This window comes from Nomascus leucogenys, chromosome 3, assembly GCF_006542625.1.
Source record: "Nomascus leucogenys isolate Asia chromosome 3, Asia_NLE_v1, whole genome shotgun sequence".
In the NCBI taxonomy this organism is placed as follows: Eukaryota; Metazoa; Chordata; class Mammalia; order Primates; family Hylobatidae; genus Nomascus; species Nomascus leucogenys.
This window is the reverse complement of record NC_044383.1, coordinates 36,260,505-36,278,053: the sequence shown is the minus strand read 5'-3', so window position 1 is coordinate 36,278,053 and position 17,549 is coordinate 36,260,505. Positions and strand designations below refer to the sequence as shown.

The 17,549-nt window shown below is 54.8% G+C and overlaps 1 protein-coding gene across 2 annotated transcripts in view; it reads right to left on the bottom strand.

Moving 5' to 3' along the window:
• Positions 1 to 1,619: 1,619 nt before the first annotated feature.
• RRP12 (ribosomal RNA processing 12 homolog) overlaps positions 1,620 to 17,549 on the bottom strand; it is a 46,866-nt gene continuing 30,936 nt past the window's right edge. The window contains exons 20-34 of one of the 2 annotated variants that reach the window (XM_030808970.1): positions 17,315 to 17,408; positions 16,170 to 16,328; positions 15,963 to 16,043; positions 15,702 to 15,807; positions 15,414 to 15,521; positions 14,674 to 14,831; positions 12,281 to 12,372; positions 11,982 to 12,149; positions 11,684 to 11,856; positions 11,346 to 11,471; positions 9,077 to 9,126; positions 5,748 to 5,820; positions 3,852 to 3,919; positions 3,446 to 3,528; positions 1,620 to 2,113 (exon numbers count right to left, since the gene is read on the bottom strand). In XM_030808970.1, the coding sequence (XP_030664830.1) occupies positions 2,011 to 2,113; positions 3,446 to 3,528; positions 3,852 to 3,919; positions 5,748 to 5,820; positions 9,077 to 9,126; positions 11,346 to 11,471; positions 11,684 to 11,856; positions 11,982 to 12,149; positions 12,281 to 12,372; positions 14,674 to 14,831; positions 15,414 to 15,521; positions 15,702 to 15,807; positions 15,963 to 16,043; positions 16,170 to 16,328; positions 17,315 to 17,408 (1,642 nt within the window). In that variant the 3' untranslated portion in view covers positions 1,620 to 2,010. Of the gene's footprint in view, positions 2,114 to 3,445; positions 3,529 to 3,851; positions 3,920 to 5,747; positions 5,821 to 9,076; positions 9,127 to 11,345; positions 11,472 to 11,683; positions 11,857 to 11,981; positions 12,150 to 12,280; positions 12,373 to 14,673; positions 14,832 to 15,413; positions 15,808 to 15,962; positions 16,044 to 16,169; positions 16,329 to 17,314; positions 17,409 to 17,549 lie in introns of both variants that reach the window. The other variant, XM_030808964.1, reaches the window with a different exon arrangement.

Below are 17,549 nucleotides of genomic sequence, written 5' to 3'. Positions count from 1 at the left end.
TGATTCTCCTGCGTCAGCCTCCCGAGTAGCTGGGATTACAGGCATGCACCACCATGCCCGGCTAATTTTGTATTTTTAGTAGAGACGGGGTTTCTCCATGTTGGTCAGGTGATCTACCCGCCTCAGCCTCCCAAAGTGCTGGGATTACAGGTGTGAGCCATGCCTGGCCTTTTTTAAAAAAACAAATAAACAACACCAATAAGCCGGGCGCAGTGGCTCACGCCTGTAATCCCAGCACTTTGGGAGGCCAAGGTGGGTAGATCACAAGGTCAGGAGTTCGAGACCAGCCTGGCCAACATGGTGAAACCCTGTCTCTACTAAAAATACAAAAATTAGCCGGGCATGGTGGTGCATGCCTGTAATCCCAGCTACTCGGGAGGCTGACGCAGAATTGTTTGAACCTGGGAGGCAGAGGTTGCAGTAAGCTGAGATCGTGCCATTGCATTCCAGCCTGGGTGACAGGGCAAGACTGCGTTAAAACAAACAAACAAACAAAAAACAAAACACCAATGCTGGGCAATTGGCTCATACCCCTGTCTACTTTACACAAAGCTTCCCAGTGCACGTGGTCACATTTCCTGAGAAAGGAAACAGGAAAGGACTGGGCTTGGCTTACATCGACCCAACTTGTGTCCAGAAGTGTAACAATGGGGAGTATGGTTAGATCCTCCCTGCAAATCTCTCATAGCCACACCTGACCACCTTTCTTGCTTGCTCTCCAATTCTAGATTTCTGTGAACAAGGCAAGTAAACAGTGCCACCTCTGGGCCAAGTGTGGTTCCTCTCAGCTTTTCCTAGCCCCAAATCATTGGGAGGAAATGCCCTAATTTGGGGAGCGCTGGATCCAGTTAAGACTTGGGGCCCCTTAGATAATGAGTGGAAGAGTGTGGTGGGACAGGCTGCCAGGAGGTGCACAGGGCCTCCTGGGACCATTATCAGAGCCAAGTGCCTTAAACTAGAATGGAAACGAGGAATATGTGTGTGCGCTCGCCTCACATTGGGAGGATCTGCGATGGGAAGAATGTATCAGTCAGGTGCTAGGGCACAAAACACACTCATATTGGGGTGTGGGAACAGTGCTGGGGGTTCTTTGCTTCTGGCCGCCTGTGGGATCGTATCCACACGAGGGGACCTGGGCTGACAGCACAGTGAGTGACCTCAGGACCTCTGTGCCATGGCTTTCTCTGCTCCAGACCCACAAAGCTGGACCAGTGAATCACATCGCACAAACAGATCCCCTGTCTGGGAAAAAAAGAATGTGGGAAAACAGGCAGGTGAATGAACCAGGCTATGCCGGGCACTTGGAGGGGCTCAGCAAACACTTCGTTGAATCAATGAACAAAGATGCTGGAGAGACTTGTGCCCAGGGCAGCTGGGGCAGTCCCTGGTGCTGAACTGCAGCTCTCGACACCAGCCCTGTGGCATTCGCTGCCCCTCCTGACACAGGTGGGTGCTCCCAGGCAAGTTCCAAAGCCTGTCCTATGGGCAAAGCATTATGATATGCCCTGGACTGGATGTAAGGAGTTAGACAGGAAGAGGTCAGGCCACTGCCGCCAACAACTGGACACTGTTCTTACCCCTGGAGGGGGCAGATTATGAAACAGTTTCTAGAAAAAAAATGCAGGATGAGACACATTTATTCTACATCTGGTCACAATAAATCTCACCCAGACCATAGCCAGAATGCCATGTGGCTACAAGCAACTGGCAGAAACGGAGATCATCTGTTCTGGTGCTCATGGCCACTCTGGGCAGAAAGCAAAGGTGCCTCATGGCACCTACTCAGAGGCAGAGGCCACATTCCCATCTCCAGGCACCAGGGATGTCTCTGAAGGGTGATTCCATTTGGAGTTTCCAAAATCCAGGACTTCTGAGAGCCAAGCCCTAGTTCCAAGTCATCCTGAGTCCAGGCTCTGCCAGAATCTTGAGCACCTGGAGCTGGTGGCAAGGCAGCCTGGGGGCTGAAAGGGCCTCAGACTGGACCACAGGGCAGCCCAGGGGCCCTGGGCCTCAGGGCCGATGATCCTTTCTGCGGTTTTTGTGTCCCACCTGGGAACCTCGCCGGGCAGCCTTCACCAGGCCTTTGAACTGTCCCTGCAGCTTCATCTTCTTCCTGCAGGGCCAAGGAACAGAAGGGTCATATCTGACTGAGAATAGGATGCCCCCTCCTGATGCCAAATGATGGCTCACCCCCAGCGCCAGCAGGGATGAGAAGGGGGCCTCCAGGTGGTGACCAGCACATGAACTGGGCAGACCACATGTGATTCCAGCTTCCACATGGCTTATGTCCTGACCTGGATATTCCACTTTGGCACAATTATCCCCCTGGAAACAGGCCTCCCTTCCATTCTTCCTCTAATGTACGTCCACAGAAGGTCAAAGCTCCCTCTGCCCACCCATCCCTCCATTGAAAGGTAACCTACAATCGGCAGAAGCTATAACTTTAGAACACCATTTCCCTAGTAACATTAGTTTCGAAAGCAGCCCTACACATAACCCAATTTAAGGGCCAAAGTCGGAAACAACCAATAAAAGGATTAGAAAAGCAAATTATACAAAGCTATTAAAAATGATGACTATGGCCAGGCGCAGTGGCTCACGCCTGTAATCCCAGCACTTTGGGAGGCCGAGGTGGGCGGATCACGAGGTCAGGAGATCAAGACCATCCTGGGTAACACAGTGAAACCCCGTCTCTACTAAAAATACAAAAAAAAGTTAGCCGGGTGTGGTGGCGGGTGCCTGTAGTCCCAGCTACTCTGGAGGCTGAGGCAGGAGAATGGTGTGAAGCCAGGAGGCGGAGCTAGCAGTGAGCCGAGATCGTGCCACTGCTTTCCAGCCTGGGCAACAGAGCGAGACTCCATCTCGAAAAAAAAAAAAAAAAAAAAAAGATGACTATGTAGAGTATGTATATACCAGAAAACATCTGTATGACATAATATCATGTTTAAAGAAGCAGTTCAGGGCCGGGCATGGTGGCTCATGCCTGTAATCCCAGCACTTTGGGAGGCTGAGGCATGCAGATCATGAAGTCAAGAGATCAAGACCATCCCAGCCAATGTGGTGAAACCCCATCTCTACTAAAAATACAAAAATTAGCTGGGCATGGTGGCACGCGCCTGTAGTCCCAGCTACTTGGGAGGCTGAGACAGAAGACTAGCTTGAACCCGGGAGGCAGAGGTTGCAGTGAGCCAAGATCGCACCACTGCACTCCAGCCTGGTGACAGAGCAAGACTCTGTCTCAAAAAAAAAAATAAAGAAGCAGTTCAAGTCAGTAATACAGGTAGGTACCAGCTACATGATATAGGTGCATGTTAAAAAAAAAAAACAAAAAGCTGGAAGAGACTCAAATTGAGTTGAGAGTTTAGTAAGGCCTTCCCTTCTTTAGAGCACTCTGCTCCCTCATCCCCACCCATCCTCCAGCCCCTAGCCTGGCACAGCGTCATACCTGCGGTTGAGCTTGCTTCTGTTGAGGGGGATGTAGGCATAGGGATCGGGCCGGCCTTTCTTCTTCACATCACCTTTTGCTTTCTGCTTGCCCAGAGAAACAGAGTCAGCTAGGAGGGTGGGGTCCCCCTTCTGTCCCTGCCCTAGACTTGACAGGCCCCATAACCTCCCTTCATCCTCTGCCTTAGGTGGTGCCAAAGAGCTCTTGTATCCTTGGAAGGCCATTCGACAAGGTCCCCCATTTCAGATGCCACAAGGTCTTGGCATCTGAACCCCTTCTTCTTTCCTGGCCTCAGTTGAGTTCCAGGAAGGTGCCGCTCAGGACAGTGATAGGCACAGCTCCTCCTTGCCCCTCCCTGGCACCTTTCCAGTGCCAGGAGACCCCATGCCCTACATGCAGCTCTTACCTTGGCCTTGTATTCGGCCCCAGGCATAGCCTTCTTGGCCACAGGGCGATGAATGCCAGAGCCTCCAGCTATAGGGAGAACACAGGACCATGAATCAGGCAAAGCCAGGGCAGCCTCCTCTAGAAAGGCAACGGGTACCCTCTCTGAGAGAGCTGCCAGGGAGCAGATGAGTGAAGGCCAGAAACTTGGCTCTGTCCCCTATCAAACCAGGATAAAGACCTTCCTCAAGGAGGGACTGTCTGGTGATTTGACAGTTAGATCACTGGGCTCCTCAGACTGACCCAGAATCCTTACAGCTTACCAGAGACCTCTGGGAACACATATATTCTCCACTAACACACTAACAAAAAATAACCCTTATTCTCCAAAGTCAGACAGAATTCAGCCAGCCAGCCAGGTTCAACTCCCAGCTCTGCCACTTACAGCTCCAACCTCAGGCAAGCCTCTTAACCTCATCTGTAAGAGAAGGCATTTTAGGCTTTCCCCTCTTATCTCATTTGGGTTTCACACAAACACTGAGATAGAAGGCAGCTATTTTTTTTTTTTTGAGACGAAGTCTCGCTCTGTCACCCAGGCTGGAGTGCAGTGGCGCGATCTCGGCTCACTGCAAGCTCCGCCTCCCGGGTTTACACCATTCTCCTGCCTCAGCCTCTCCGAGTAGCTGGGACTACAGGCACCCGCCACCACGTCCGGCTAATTTTTTGTGTTTTTAGTAAAGACGGGGTTTCACCATAGTCTCGATCTCCTGACCTCGTGATCCGCCCGCCTCGGCCTCCCAAAGTGCTGGGATTACAAGCGTGAGCCACTGCGCCCGGCCAGAAGGCAGCTATTTAACCCATTGTAACAGACGTGAACACTGTGGCTTAGAGAGATCAGGATCCTTGCCCAAGGTCAGCTGTCTTCCCCAGCCTGGACTTCAACATTCAACGACAAGTTGTGGATGGAATCCTACCATGCCAGCTCAGGAGGACTCTCTGAGATGACCAACACGAACCACCCCCCTTCCTCATGTTTTTGCAGATGAGAAACTAGAAGCTCAGAGACAGACAGTGTAACCAGGCCAAGGTCACACAGCTAAGCAGAGGTTGGGCAAGCAGCCCTGACCCCAGGTCTCTGCCTCATCAACTGGCAGGTACTCCTGCCTCAGCATCACTCCATCCCAGGGCACAGTAGGTGAGCTGGCCCTGGCTCATGGGTGCCATAAGCAGAAGGGCCATGAGGTTGTGCAGCTGTGTTATGATGCTCTAGGACTGAGGACACACCAGCTACTGGAATCAGAGGCTTCTCACAGGAGCCCCTGGATCTCCAGATGCAAAGCAAGGGCTCTGCTGCAAGGGCTTGGGGGCAGGGGTCCTGCATGGCTGCCCTGGGAGGAAGGAAGCAGAGGTGAAGCCACCTTGGCACTTCTAGCAGCTGCTCTAGGAGGGCAACAGCTGGTGGGCCCAGAGATAGAAATAGAGGGGAACCCTCTGGCCAGACCCAATACCAACCTTCCCAGTTCCCAGCCCCGACACCAGCCAAGTGGCTTCTCTAAACCCAGCCTGACTCAGGGTTGGTGCTCTTAGGGTGACCGAGAGAGGCAAGCAGCTTGCAGAAGGGGCAGGCTCAAGCCTCTTGGAAGGCCTGGGCGGGTGGGGAGCAGCTGCAGCTCAGGGCTCCTCAGAAAGCTGGTGGTTCCATGCACAGATCTCCTAACCCGGAGGCTCTCCCACACCCCCAGGGCCCCTTAGACTCCAGGCCCGTCTTGAGTGTCATATCAGCCAACCTCTGTTGGTGCCAAGTGAGTGCAACCAGGCTGTGCACCCTCATGGCCCTGCCACCCCTTCCTGTGACTCCCCTCCCTAATGCAGGTGACAGGGATCCATGTGTCCCAGGACAGAGGAGTGGAAGCCTCACCTTGGTACTGAGGGGGTATCTCCAGCTCCTCCTCCTCAGCCTCTTTCTGGTGCTTGAGCTTCTGGTGCTTTTTCTATAGAGAGAGAACAGGTGGGGAGTGAGTGAACCAAGGGATGTGCCTACCCTCGGGAATACCAACAGTAACAGCAGAGTACCCTGCATCAAGCAGGGGAGGCCCTCTGCTAAGCACCCCACCTCTCACTTACAGACGGGGAAACTAAGGCCCAGAGAGGGCAAGGAACTGTCCAAGATCACAAAGCCAGGCAGTGCAGGAGAGAAGCTCTGGCCACGTCCTGACTGCCGGGCTGGTGGTGGCCGCTCCTGCTCTGCCTTTCCACTCTGGGCCCCACCCAGGCCTGCAATTGCCCAGAGGGCTTCTGACATCAGTTTACCCAGCCTTCCTAATGGGGAAAATGAAGTCCCTGGCCTCTTCAGAGAGAATAGCTTTACCAGTTCTTTGCTTCACACAAACCCCACCCCACTCTCCCTATTAATCACTCCCTTACTGATGCCCTACTAAGTGCCAGGCCCTGGGGACACAGGGCACAAGATCTAGTTCCTGTGCTCCAGGGGCTCTCAGGTGAGTGGGAGACCCCTGCTCAAGCCAGTCATCACTGATCCTCAACAATGCTACCATCCCAGCAGGTATGAACATGGACAGTGAGACACGTAAGCTCATCAATTATATTCAACAGGAAGTGACAGAGCACCTACTGTGCGCCTGGCGCTGTGTTAGGCAGTCCAAGGCAAGGAGGGAGAGCCCAACAGCAGCCCCAGCCCACCAGATGTGAGCCTAGAACCAACAACCAGGCCAGGGAGAGGCATGCTGTGCAGGGAGGAGAGGCAAACAGAGGCAGCCTCAGCTGGCAAGGCTGGTCCCTGCACTGTGGTCTGTGCCACTGTGCCCCAGGAACCTCTAGAAACTGCAGATTCCCAGGGCTCCAGCTACCCAGGGGATTCAGAGGCAGGCTCAGAGGCCAATCAGGGGAAAGGTGTGCCAGGTAAAGGGATCAGCCTGGGCAGAGCGAACAGGCTGCAGCACACACAGGGTGTGCCTGGGGGACGGGGGACTCCAGGTCCACTGGCCGAAGCCCAGCTGAGTGGGCTCCTAGTGGAGAAACAGGAACTGGGAGGAAGCTGACTCCAACTGCAATGTGGGGGACGATGGCTGAGCTGGCTCTTGGTTCAGCTGGTGCCTGGCCAACGGCCCAGCCCGCTAGCCTTGAATGGAGGCAACTACTTGAACCCCAGCACTTCATGCTCCCACAATGGTTGGCAGAAGTTAGAACTTGGCTGGGCTTGGTGGCTCACGCCTGTAATCCTGGCACTTTGGGAGGCTGAGGCGGGCGGATCACGAGGTCAGGAGTTCGAGACCAGCCTGACCAACATGATGAAACCCCATCTCCACTAAAAATACAAAAATTAGCTGGGCATGGTGGCACACGCCTGTAATCCCAGCTACTCGGGAGGCTGAGGCAGGAGAATCACTTGAACCCGGGAGGGGGGGGGTTGCAATGAGCCAAGATTGCGCCACTGCACTCCAGCCTGGCGAAAGAGCGAGACTTCATCTCAAAAAAAAAAAAAAAAAAAAAAAAGAGTTAGAACTAAGTGCCATGCAAGAAACCCTCTGGGGGTCTCAGTGGCAGGAGCCAGCCACAGAGTGCAGCTGCCCTGGGGCCCTCTCAGTGCCTGCAGACAAGGCGTCTGCCCAGTCCCGCTCTGCCTGGGGCAGTGGGGGCCATCCTTAGAAGGCCGTGGTTGGTTCTCCCTAGCCAGGAAGAGGAGTACGCTGCCAAGGATCGGCAAAGCCACATGTGAAGATTCGCTCAAGGAACCCAGGAGGCTTTGACTGGAAAAAGATTTCCAGGAAAAGTGAATAATCAAGTCACCGTGGCTTACTTCGCATCACTAAGTGGCAAGCACTGTACACAGAAACCAAGACTTGAGCCCAGGCAGTCTGGGCCCAGGGACACACGTTTGGCAGATGACTGCCATCACCTGGAATGGGAGACTAGACTGGCCTGAGGGTGGCCTCTCGGAGGGGCCCATGTCAGACCAAGCAGGGGAAGGACTCCCAGTAGGTGAAGCTGTCCCACAGAAGCGGTCGCCTGGGCGCAGAGAGGGGCAGGAGGGTTTTCAGCAGAAGCCCCACTGCTTTTCCTCAAGGGCATCCCAGAGGGGCTTCCCACATCAGAGGCTGCTCAGGTCCTCAGCTACTCTCTGACCCAGGACTCTGGATATGTACTCAGCTCTTCAAACAGAGTTCTGCGCTGTCACAATGCTCTAATAACAAAGCTCCTCCTTGGGCCATGCTGGACAGATGGACACTTGGCAAGGCACATGGGCAGACATTCACAAATATGACGCCAATGAAAACGGGGATGTGGGGGAAGTGTGTAACACGGCAGGCACTATGGTAATGCACTTTACATGCCCAATCTTACCAAACTGTCCCAATGACTCCACCAGGTGGTCTATTTATAACCCCACTTTACAGATCAGGAATTGAGGCTTTAAAAGGTTAGGCTGAAGCCAAGATGGGACCCCAGAGTTTGCCGCTTCCCCACCGATATCACTATACCCCTGATGTAGGCTCCTGTCACCTATGGGTGGTGCCCAGGAAGGCTGGATGGGCCGGGGCACAGTCTGGAAGGACAGAAAGGGAAGAAACTGCTCCAGAATGGAAATGTTCCACTGAGCTTGAGACTGACAGGTGTTGGGTGACGGGTTGGGCCCACTTCACCCTTGCTGGTTCAGGTGGGGCAGCTGAGGGGCTGTTTCCATCCTGGGAGGCAGCACTCCCAGGTCAACAGGAGTAATGGTGGCAAAGAGGTTGAATTCCTGGGCTTAGGAGACTGAAAAACCAGGGTTCAAATTCCTGGTTTGCACAGACTGAGCCCTGTGACGCTGGGCAGGCTACTTACCTCTGTACACTCCTCTGGTCACTGGGACAACGGAGTCCCTATCTTCGTGAGGCTACGTGGAGCCCTCAGCACAGTGCCGGACGCACAGCCATGCTCCCCCACGGTGGATGCCCCCACCCCATGCAGGAGCACACAGGGAAGCTGCTGCCCTTGCCCCTGCATAGCACATGCCCTCGCTAGAGAGACAAGGGTCTCTGCCTTCTTTCTCCTTTAACTAAACAACCATCACCCCGTCCTGCATGGCACCCACAGCCTTCTGGACCGCCTGCTATGCACACCTGTGAGGACGCACTAAGCCTTCCAGAAACAGGGCAGTTCCAGTGTCTATGTGTGGTGGGGGTGAGAAGCTGTGGGGCCCAGGCTTAGGTCTGAAGCCCTAGCCCCCCATCCGCAGGAACTACTCACACTCCTGATGATCACATCTTCCATTAGGTCAGCCATGTCTTCATCTTCACCTGGAGCCAAAAAGGAGAGGCCCATGAGCGCTGTGGGAGCTCCTCAAAACCTACCCTTTCCTTCTGCCCCCTCCTGGCTCACCAGGCTGAGGGGCCACCAACTCCAGCCCCAGAAAATTGCCTTCCTCAGCCCAATATCATCCTTCGGCTAGAAGAGATGAGACCCCTGAGCACTGCCCCTTTCTCCTTCCCACCCTAGGCCCTAGGGATAACGGCCCCTGAAAAAAATGGTGATCCTACTTTTGAGGTGAATATGGCTTTGTTTGAAACTTTTTTTTTCCCACTCACCCACCCTTCATCTGTTTGAGATTTGAAGAAAGCCCCAGGTTTCCGGGGGAGTCAGGCACTCCCGCAGCTCCATACACGCCCCCACTGTGCCAGGAAGGCTCATTCTCCTGTTTGAAATCTCTGTCCCATGCAGTATGTGCTGGGCTCCATGTGGGAATATAAAGTATGAAACTGAGCAGTTGGAGGGAAGAGAAACTCAGGCGAAGTCAATCAACAACCAAAAGACAGTAGAGAGCACGTGACTGGCCATGTGTGGTGGCTCACACCTGTAATCCCAGCACTCTGGGAGGCCGAGGTGGGAGGATCACCTGAGGTCGGGAGTTCGAGACCAGTCTGCAACATGGCAAAACCCCATCACTACTAAAAATACAAAAATTAGCTGGGCATGGTGGTGCGTGCCTGTAGTCCCCGATACTTGGGAGACTGAGGCAGGAGAACTGCATAAACTCAGGACATGGAGATTGCAGTGAGTCGAGATCGAGCCACTGCACTCCAGCCTGAGTGACAGAGCGAGACTCTATCTCCAAAGAAAGCACATGACCAAGGGCTGAAGACTGGGTTTTCTCTGGGCTTGGCAGGAGTTCTAGGGGAATCAGGCCTAAAGGCTGAGGTGCCCAGGAAGGGCTACAAAAGGAGCTTTGAGCTGAATCCTGAAGAGCAGGGGGGTTTGGAAAGGCTGAGAGAGAGGGGAGGGGTCCTGACAGCCTCAGGAATGCCTGGGCACCAAGGGGGACAGGAGATGGGAAAGTATACAGGGGCGAGAGAGGAGCAGAGAAGACGCTAGACACAGAAATATAACAGGCACATGTACACCAAGTACATACGCTGTACCCGTTACACCGATTCATCTTCATTCCAACCCAGAAAAGTGGGTATTAGGATCGTTATGCTATCCACTCTGAAGCAAGGAAATGGAGCTAAGGAGAGGCTGACTGAGTGGCTGCAGTCGCGTGGCTGGTGAGTTGGGTGCATGTGGAGCAGTGAGGCTCTAGTTAGGAGGTGCAGTGAGACAAGGGCTCAGAGCTCACAGCACTGCGAACCGAACAAAAGGATGACAGGTGTGTTCTTGAAGACCTAGGTGTTCCTTTTTTCTTTTTTTTTTTTTGAGACAGAGTTTCGCTCTGTCGCCCAGGCTGGAGTGCAGTGGCACAACCTTGGCTCACTGCAAGCTCTGCCTCCTGGGTTCACGCCATTCTCCTGCCTCAGCCTCCCGAGTAGCTGGGACTACAGGTGCCTGTGACCACGCCCAGATAATTTTTCATGTTTTCAGTAGAGATGGGGTTTCACCGTGTTAGCCAGAATGGTCTCAATCTCCTGACCTTGTGATCCGCGCCTTGGCCTCCCAAAGTGCTAGGATTACAGGCGTGAGCCACCACGCCTGGCGAAGACCTAGGTATTTCTTAGCTAATGCGTGGATATGTGGAGAGGGGCCAGGAAAGACTAAAGAGAGCTCCGAGATGCCACACTGGAGGGACTCCCGGGCAATGTGAGACATTGGGATTGGGAAGTTGGGAGGGTTTCAGCCTCTGGCTCTTTCTGCCTCTAAATCATCTTCAGGGCCTTAGCCAAGTTTGCATTAAAAAAAAAAAAAAAAAAAAAAAAGAGGAAGGAAGATAAGGAGAAAGGAAGAGGAGGGGGAGGAGGAGGAGAAAAACAGAAGAGACTAACAGCGTATCACACACAGTAAGGGGAGGTACCATTTCTGATAGTTTCCTTTGAGTTAAACATGTATTGTATAAATGGCTCGGTTACAACATAAAAAGATTTCTTAATGTTTCTCAAAAAAAGTTTGAGAAACTCAAAAAGTTTGAGGAAGCTGCCAAGAGAAGAGCTTCTCCGGTCTGTTTTTACCCACGCTTCCTCAGCAAGTGATCACCGAAGGAATAAGTGAACACGGTGAATAAATGAATGGACAAGCGTGTTGGGCCCACCTTTGGCGCCTTCCTCTTCCTCCATCTTGTTGCCGTCTGCCTCCTCCCTTATGATCAGCCGGCCATCGGCGCTCACCTTGAAGCCGTGGTCCTTCTTCCTGCCCCGGCCTGGCCCTGGCTGTGTGGCTGGGGTGGAGAGTTTGGCATGAGGAGGTGGAAAGCCAGTTCCATGCTACTCACTCTCATCATGACCAACAAGCCCGGCTCAGGGACCCCAAACGGGCACCTCTCAGCCTTGTCCATGGGCCTGCTATGGATGCCACCCCCTACCCACCACCTGAGAACCTGGCACCATGGCAAGTCTGTTTTCTGAGTGCACTGGCCAGCCCTGTGCTTACCCAGGACTCGCTGGGCCACCTTGGGATCCAGGAAGTTGAGGGGCTCGTCCCCACCACCCTCTTTCAGCCATGCCCGGCTCCTCTGTCGTGCCAGCTTCCGCTGCTCCTTGCCTCGGCTTCTTTCCTCCTCATTGTCCTCCTCGTCCTCTGAGTCAGCTAAAATCTCCTCAATGCTAAGGACAGAGAAGCCCCCAGTCAGAGTGCCCCCAGGAGAGGCGGGGGTTAGTGGGCATTGCCTGGGCAGGCCCTTGGGTTGGGGTGACACCAGGTCCCATGGCCCTAACATGGTCTCTCTCACCTGTCGCCTTTGCCCTGGGCAGGCTCCTCCTCCTCCTCCTCCTCTTCTTCCTCCTCCGTGGCAGCCTGGCTCAGGGCTCGGTGCCTCTTGGCCCGGGCCTCAGCTTTCCGGATGTTGACCAGGACTTTGTGGTACTCCTCGGGCAACAGCCTTTTCACTAGCTCAAATCTGGGAGTGGCAAGGAAGGGCTGGTGAGAGGCACTGGCCAGACAGCACGACCCAGAGGTAGTGTCCCTGGTAGGACTGGAAATCCTCGGCCCCTCATCTGCCCCACCCCACCCCCCGCTCAGTGTACAGACCCAAACTTGCGGATGAACTTGGTGAACAGGTTCCGAAGCTTCATGCGGAAGTGCCGCCGCATGTCATCTGAAAGCTTCCCAATGGCTTCCATCTGCCGGACAGAGCACCAGGCTTTCAGGGAGGCGAGCCTTCCACGCTGCCCCCGCTTTACTGCTGTCCAGCCCAGGGACGCAGCATGATCAAGCCCAGCTGAGGGGAGGGTTAGCGCGGCCCTGCTCCTGGGCCTACACCCTGGCCCAGTCATGCTTCCCTCGGGTGGGCAGGCCCCATCTTTCCCCTGCACCCGCCTTCAGGACACAGGCCTGAGCACCCTCGCAGGATGAGAGCTTTAGTCTTCTCAACAGCGCTTGGTACTTGACATATATCCTCTCCTTGAATCCTTGGACTACCCCTGAGATACATGCTATCACCCCCTATTTATAGAAGTGGACATGGCGGCACAGAGGGTAAAGTGTTTGCTAAATGGCCATAGAGGTGGGAATTCAGCCCAGACTCATCTAATGCTGTGGCTCCTGCTTTGCCCCTAGCACCCCAAGATTTCTCTTGGTCCCCTATGTCCCTGCCATCTCACTGCATTCTGCTCTGGCTGGATTCCTCTTAAGTCTTCATCTGGCCCAGTCTGGGTTACACGTGCAGGTGGCAGATATTCTTATCTCCAGTGACTCCCAAACTGGCCAGGGGATAGGGTCTGCGTCTACTCTTTTTTTTCGAGAGTCTTGCTCTGTTGCCCAGGCTGGAGTGCAATGGCACGATCTCAGCTCACTGCAACCTCCACCTCCCGGGTTCAAGCAATTCTCCTGCCTCAGCTTCCTGAATAGCTGGGATTACAGGTGCCTGCTACCACGCCTGGCTAATTTTTGTATTTTTAGTACAGACAGGGTTTTACCATGCTGGCTAGGCTGGTCTCGAACTCCCAACCTCAGGCAATCCGCCCACCTCGGCCTCCCAAAGTACTAGGATTACAGGCGTGAGCCACTGTGCCTTTTTTTTTTTTTTTTTTTTTTTGAGACAGAGTCTTGCTCTGTCACTGCGGCTGGAGTGCAATGGCATGGTCTCGGCTCACTGCAACCTCCGCCTCCCAGGTTCAAGCAATTCTCACACCTCAGCCACATGAATAGCTGGGACTACAGGTGCGCACCACCATGCCTGGCTAATTTTTGTATTTTTTAGTAGAGATGGGGCTTCACCATGTTGGCCAGGGTGCTCTCGAATTCCTGACCTCAAGTGATCCACCCACCTTGGCGTCCCAAAGTGCTGGGATTATAGGTGTGAGCCACCGCTCCTGGCCTCTCCAACCACTCTTTGAAGGGCTTCTTCTATAAATCCTTTTTTTTCTTTTGAGACAGAGTCTTGCTCTGTCACCCAGGCTGGAGTGCAGTGGTGCAATCTCAGCTCACTGCAACCTCTGCCTCCCAGGTTCAAGTGATTCTCCTGCCTCAGCCTCCCGAGTAGCTGGGATTACAGGCACCTGCCACCACGCCCAGCTAATTTTTGTATTTTTAGTAGAGATAGGGTTCCACCATGTTGGCCAGGCTGCTCTCAAACTCCTGAACTCAAGTGATCTGCCCGCCTTGGCCTCCCAAAGTGGTGGGATTACAGGTGTGAGCCACTGCACCCGGCCAGGGCTTCTATAAATTCGAATAACTCCATGATAGATCACTGATCTAGCTGTTCTCCCCACCTTTGGTCCCTAGTTAGGCTGCAGCCTCCAAGGGCAGCGGGAGGGCATGCTGATTCTCATCTGTCCCTTCCTCTCTTGAACCCAAGGCCAGACCCAAAGAAAATATGCAAGTGGGACCCAGAGGTCTGATGTGACTCAAGCCAGTCACACATGGGAAACTGAGGCAGCAGGTACAGTGCACAGCTTGGCTGGAAGGCTGTCCCAGCCTGGACAAGGCTTCCTTTGGGCAGGAGAGGGCCAGGGACCCTATACCAAGGGGCTCTTCAGATCATTCTGCGGCCCAGCAGGGGACCCAAAGGAACGGCTCTAACCAGCAAGGTCAAAATGCAAGATGGGAAAAAAAAAAAAAAAAGGCAAGATGAGGGGTCCTGTGGAGGGAGAGCCCAGTGTCTGAGTCCCATGATCTGGAAAATCTCTGGCCTCAGTTTCCCCATCTGTAAAATGAGGAGTGGCCCTGCCCGTGGGCCTTTGCCCTGAAAAGCCCCTGTTGCCTTCCATGTAGGGCTCTGGGGTGAAGAAAGCCACCTGGGCAGCGTGTCCCCTCCTCGCCTCCACCTGATGGGCATTCCCCTATGGTCCCTTTTAGGGCTCCTTAATGACCTCTGGCTACAAAAAAAAAGTTTGAAACTTGCTGGCCTCGAGGCTTGCCGGGTCCATGCCAACAGCTCAGAGGCCACCCTGCTACCTGCTAAGGGGAATGGGGACACTCACCACCAGCTGCACATGCTTGGCCAGGTGCGCCACGTCCATGACGGTCACCGCCACCTTGATGAAGCCCAGTGCAGACTTGACCACATCACGGGTGCGGGAGGCCAGAAGCAGGCACACATTCTCCAGCAGCTGCTCCACTGTGCTGGTCCCCATCAGACCTGTGGCAGTGAGGGGGTCACTGTCTAAGACACCCGGGACCCCACCCAGACCCAAACCCTCCCCACTGGAAAACAGCCACTCAAGTGTCAGCAGAAGCTGACATTGAGAGCCTTTCCGTATGCCCAGGATGGTTCTAATCACACTCCATGGAGTGGTCTTGGGTCCTTTCGTCACCCTGAGGTAGGTGCTATTTCTTGCTCCCATTTTAGAGATAGGAAACTGAGGTGCTAAGAGGCTAATCAAGATGTTCTAGGTCTCATGTCGTTGCCAAGAGGCAGGACTAGGACTAAAATCCAGGCATCGGCCCTAACCGCCTCCTAACCACTCTGACAGTGGGATGCAGGGCCGCTGGACTGCACAGTCACACGCGGGGATGGGCCTGAGGAAGGTGCCTTGGCATAGCCACAAGGGCGGGAGGCAGCGACCCGCAGGAAGGGAGACACAGAGGCAAGCTGGGCTGGGTGGCTTTTCTTACTTCCTCCAGGCACCTTTTCCCAGTTCCAGGAGCCACCTTATCCTGACCTTTTGGGCATCTTCCTAACCTGAGGGCTTCTCAGGCCTTCTAGGAAATAAGCATTTACCTTTAAACTCGAAAAGGAGGTGGGTCAGGGCCAGGATGCTGCAGCTGACCATGGTCACCGCGCCCACCAGGCCAGGGTAGATCAGGACAAGGTAGCGCTGCAAGGCCTCTGGGGACAGAGACCAAGGTGGGTCAAGCAGGAAGGACCCACCAGGTAGGGGGACTGAGGGCCAGAGAGGAGCAGCCTGCCCAGGGCCAGGGCACGGAGCTCTCTCCACCGTTTTTGAGGGGTGCTTCCCTCCACCCAGTCTATGAGCAGAGTGTCCACCCCCAGCCCCCTGGGCCTTACCTTCCTCGTTCGAGCCAAACCTTAGGAAAGCATGGCCCATCTCCACGAGCAGTGCAAAAGCGTTCTTCCGTGCGCCCACCGACACCTCCTTGGTGCACAGGATCACCTGGCCAAGACAACTCCATCAGCATCTGCTCCCTGAGCCATCTGCCTGGGCAGCGAATCGAGTCCTCCCACCCCCATCACTGCCCTCCCTGGATCCTGAGGCCCTTAAGAGCCACATTCCAGGGACCCCCCTCTAAAACACACCCGCACACTCACCTCTGGGACGAGGGCACTGATGAACTCCTCGTGTTCAGCTGAGAGCTTCCTCACGATGTGTAGGAGGCACTTCAAACGGGGCTGCAGGCAAGGGGCTACCAGTCAGGACCCCTCAATGCTACCTCCACCCAACAAGCCTCAACAGTGGCTCCTTTCCTGGTGCTGCCCAGCCTCCCTCGGCAGAGTGGGTGGCCCTAGAGCCCTCACCCTCTTGGCGGGCGAGGAGGTGCTCCGCAGCGAGTCCAGCAGTGTCTTCTTCAGGTCCTCCAGGTGGCTCTGCACGAAGAGGGCCCCGGGGCCCTGAGGACTGGCACACACCTCCTCCAGCACTCGGTAGGCTTTCTTCTGCACCCCGTGGGCCTTGCTCTGGCAGACAGGAACCGGTGAGGGAGGCCTGGGGCTCACCCCCTGTCCAATGCCATCCACAGAGCATCCCCTAGCACTGGAGGGATTCTGAGCAGGGGCCCGCAGGGGCTCATGTGGCTTGACGGAGGACCAGTGGAATGTGGACAGCGAGTGGCTAACTCCTGGGCAAGGCACAGGGGTTGGGGGTGTGTGCCGTGGGGCCCACCAATCCACTCCACTCACCCAGCACTGGACAGTGCTCACTCCAGTGGCCTGAGCTCATGGTGCCTGGCACACGCCAAGGCCTGCACATCTGCTGCTCTTTCTAGCCGGAGCACTCTTCTCTCTCCTTCCAAGACTGACAACTCCTTGCTCCTCTAAACCAGCTCTCACACTCCCCCAACCCCCAACCCTGGACACCTTTCCTGAGGTGACGTGTTCTGGCCCTGGATTTCCATGTCCACCTGCAGTGCTGCCCCAGAGCACTTCTCACACTGTTAGGTAACTGCTACTAAACTGTGGCAATTGGGGGCAGCTTTCAGGGGGTCACTGCTGAGATCTGCAGGGTTGCTGGCCACAGCAGAGGGCATTTCAAGCTGAGGACCCAAACCCTGCAAAGGCACAGACGGTGCCTGTTGTATCAGGGAACCTTAAGGCAGCCGAAGGAGGCTGCAGCAGGAGTAGAGGAGAGTGGACTGGGTGGGATAAAGCTCAGGCTGGTCTCGGATGGGCCTGGGGAGTGAGCCAGGCAAAGGAGCATGGCCTTGGTTCTACAAGAGTCACTCAGCAGGCAAGACCTAAGCACAGCTGTGCATTTCAGTCCCTTTGGGACCTGTAAGACAGATGGGCTACACAGGACACAAAGGGAAGCCACTGCAGGAGAAAGCAGACAGGGACCTGATCTTGGGAAGCAGCAAGGGACAAAGACATGAAGACAGGCCCCACCTTCCCACAGCCCATCTGCCCCCAGGTGTGGCTGTGTGGGGCTCCTGGCCACCGAGGCTCACCTCTAGGTAGGGCCGGATGGTGGAGTATAGCTTGCTGATGGCAGCTTCGTCAGCACATGGAGCCAAGGCCACTACCAGGTCCAGGACAGACAATCTGCTCGGGGCAGGAGACCAAGGAGAGGGATGGGGAGCTGGAGAAGGGCGCAGACTACCAGTGTTCTTATGTCTACTGGGTACGGGGAGGTGGGAGAAGTCAGGGTGAGGACAAGGGGCTTGAAGGAGCTCATGAACAATA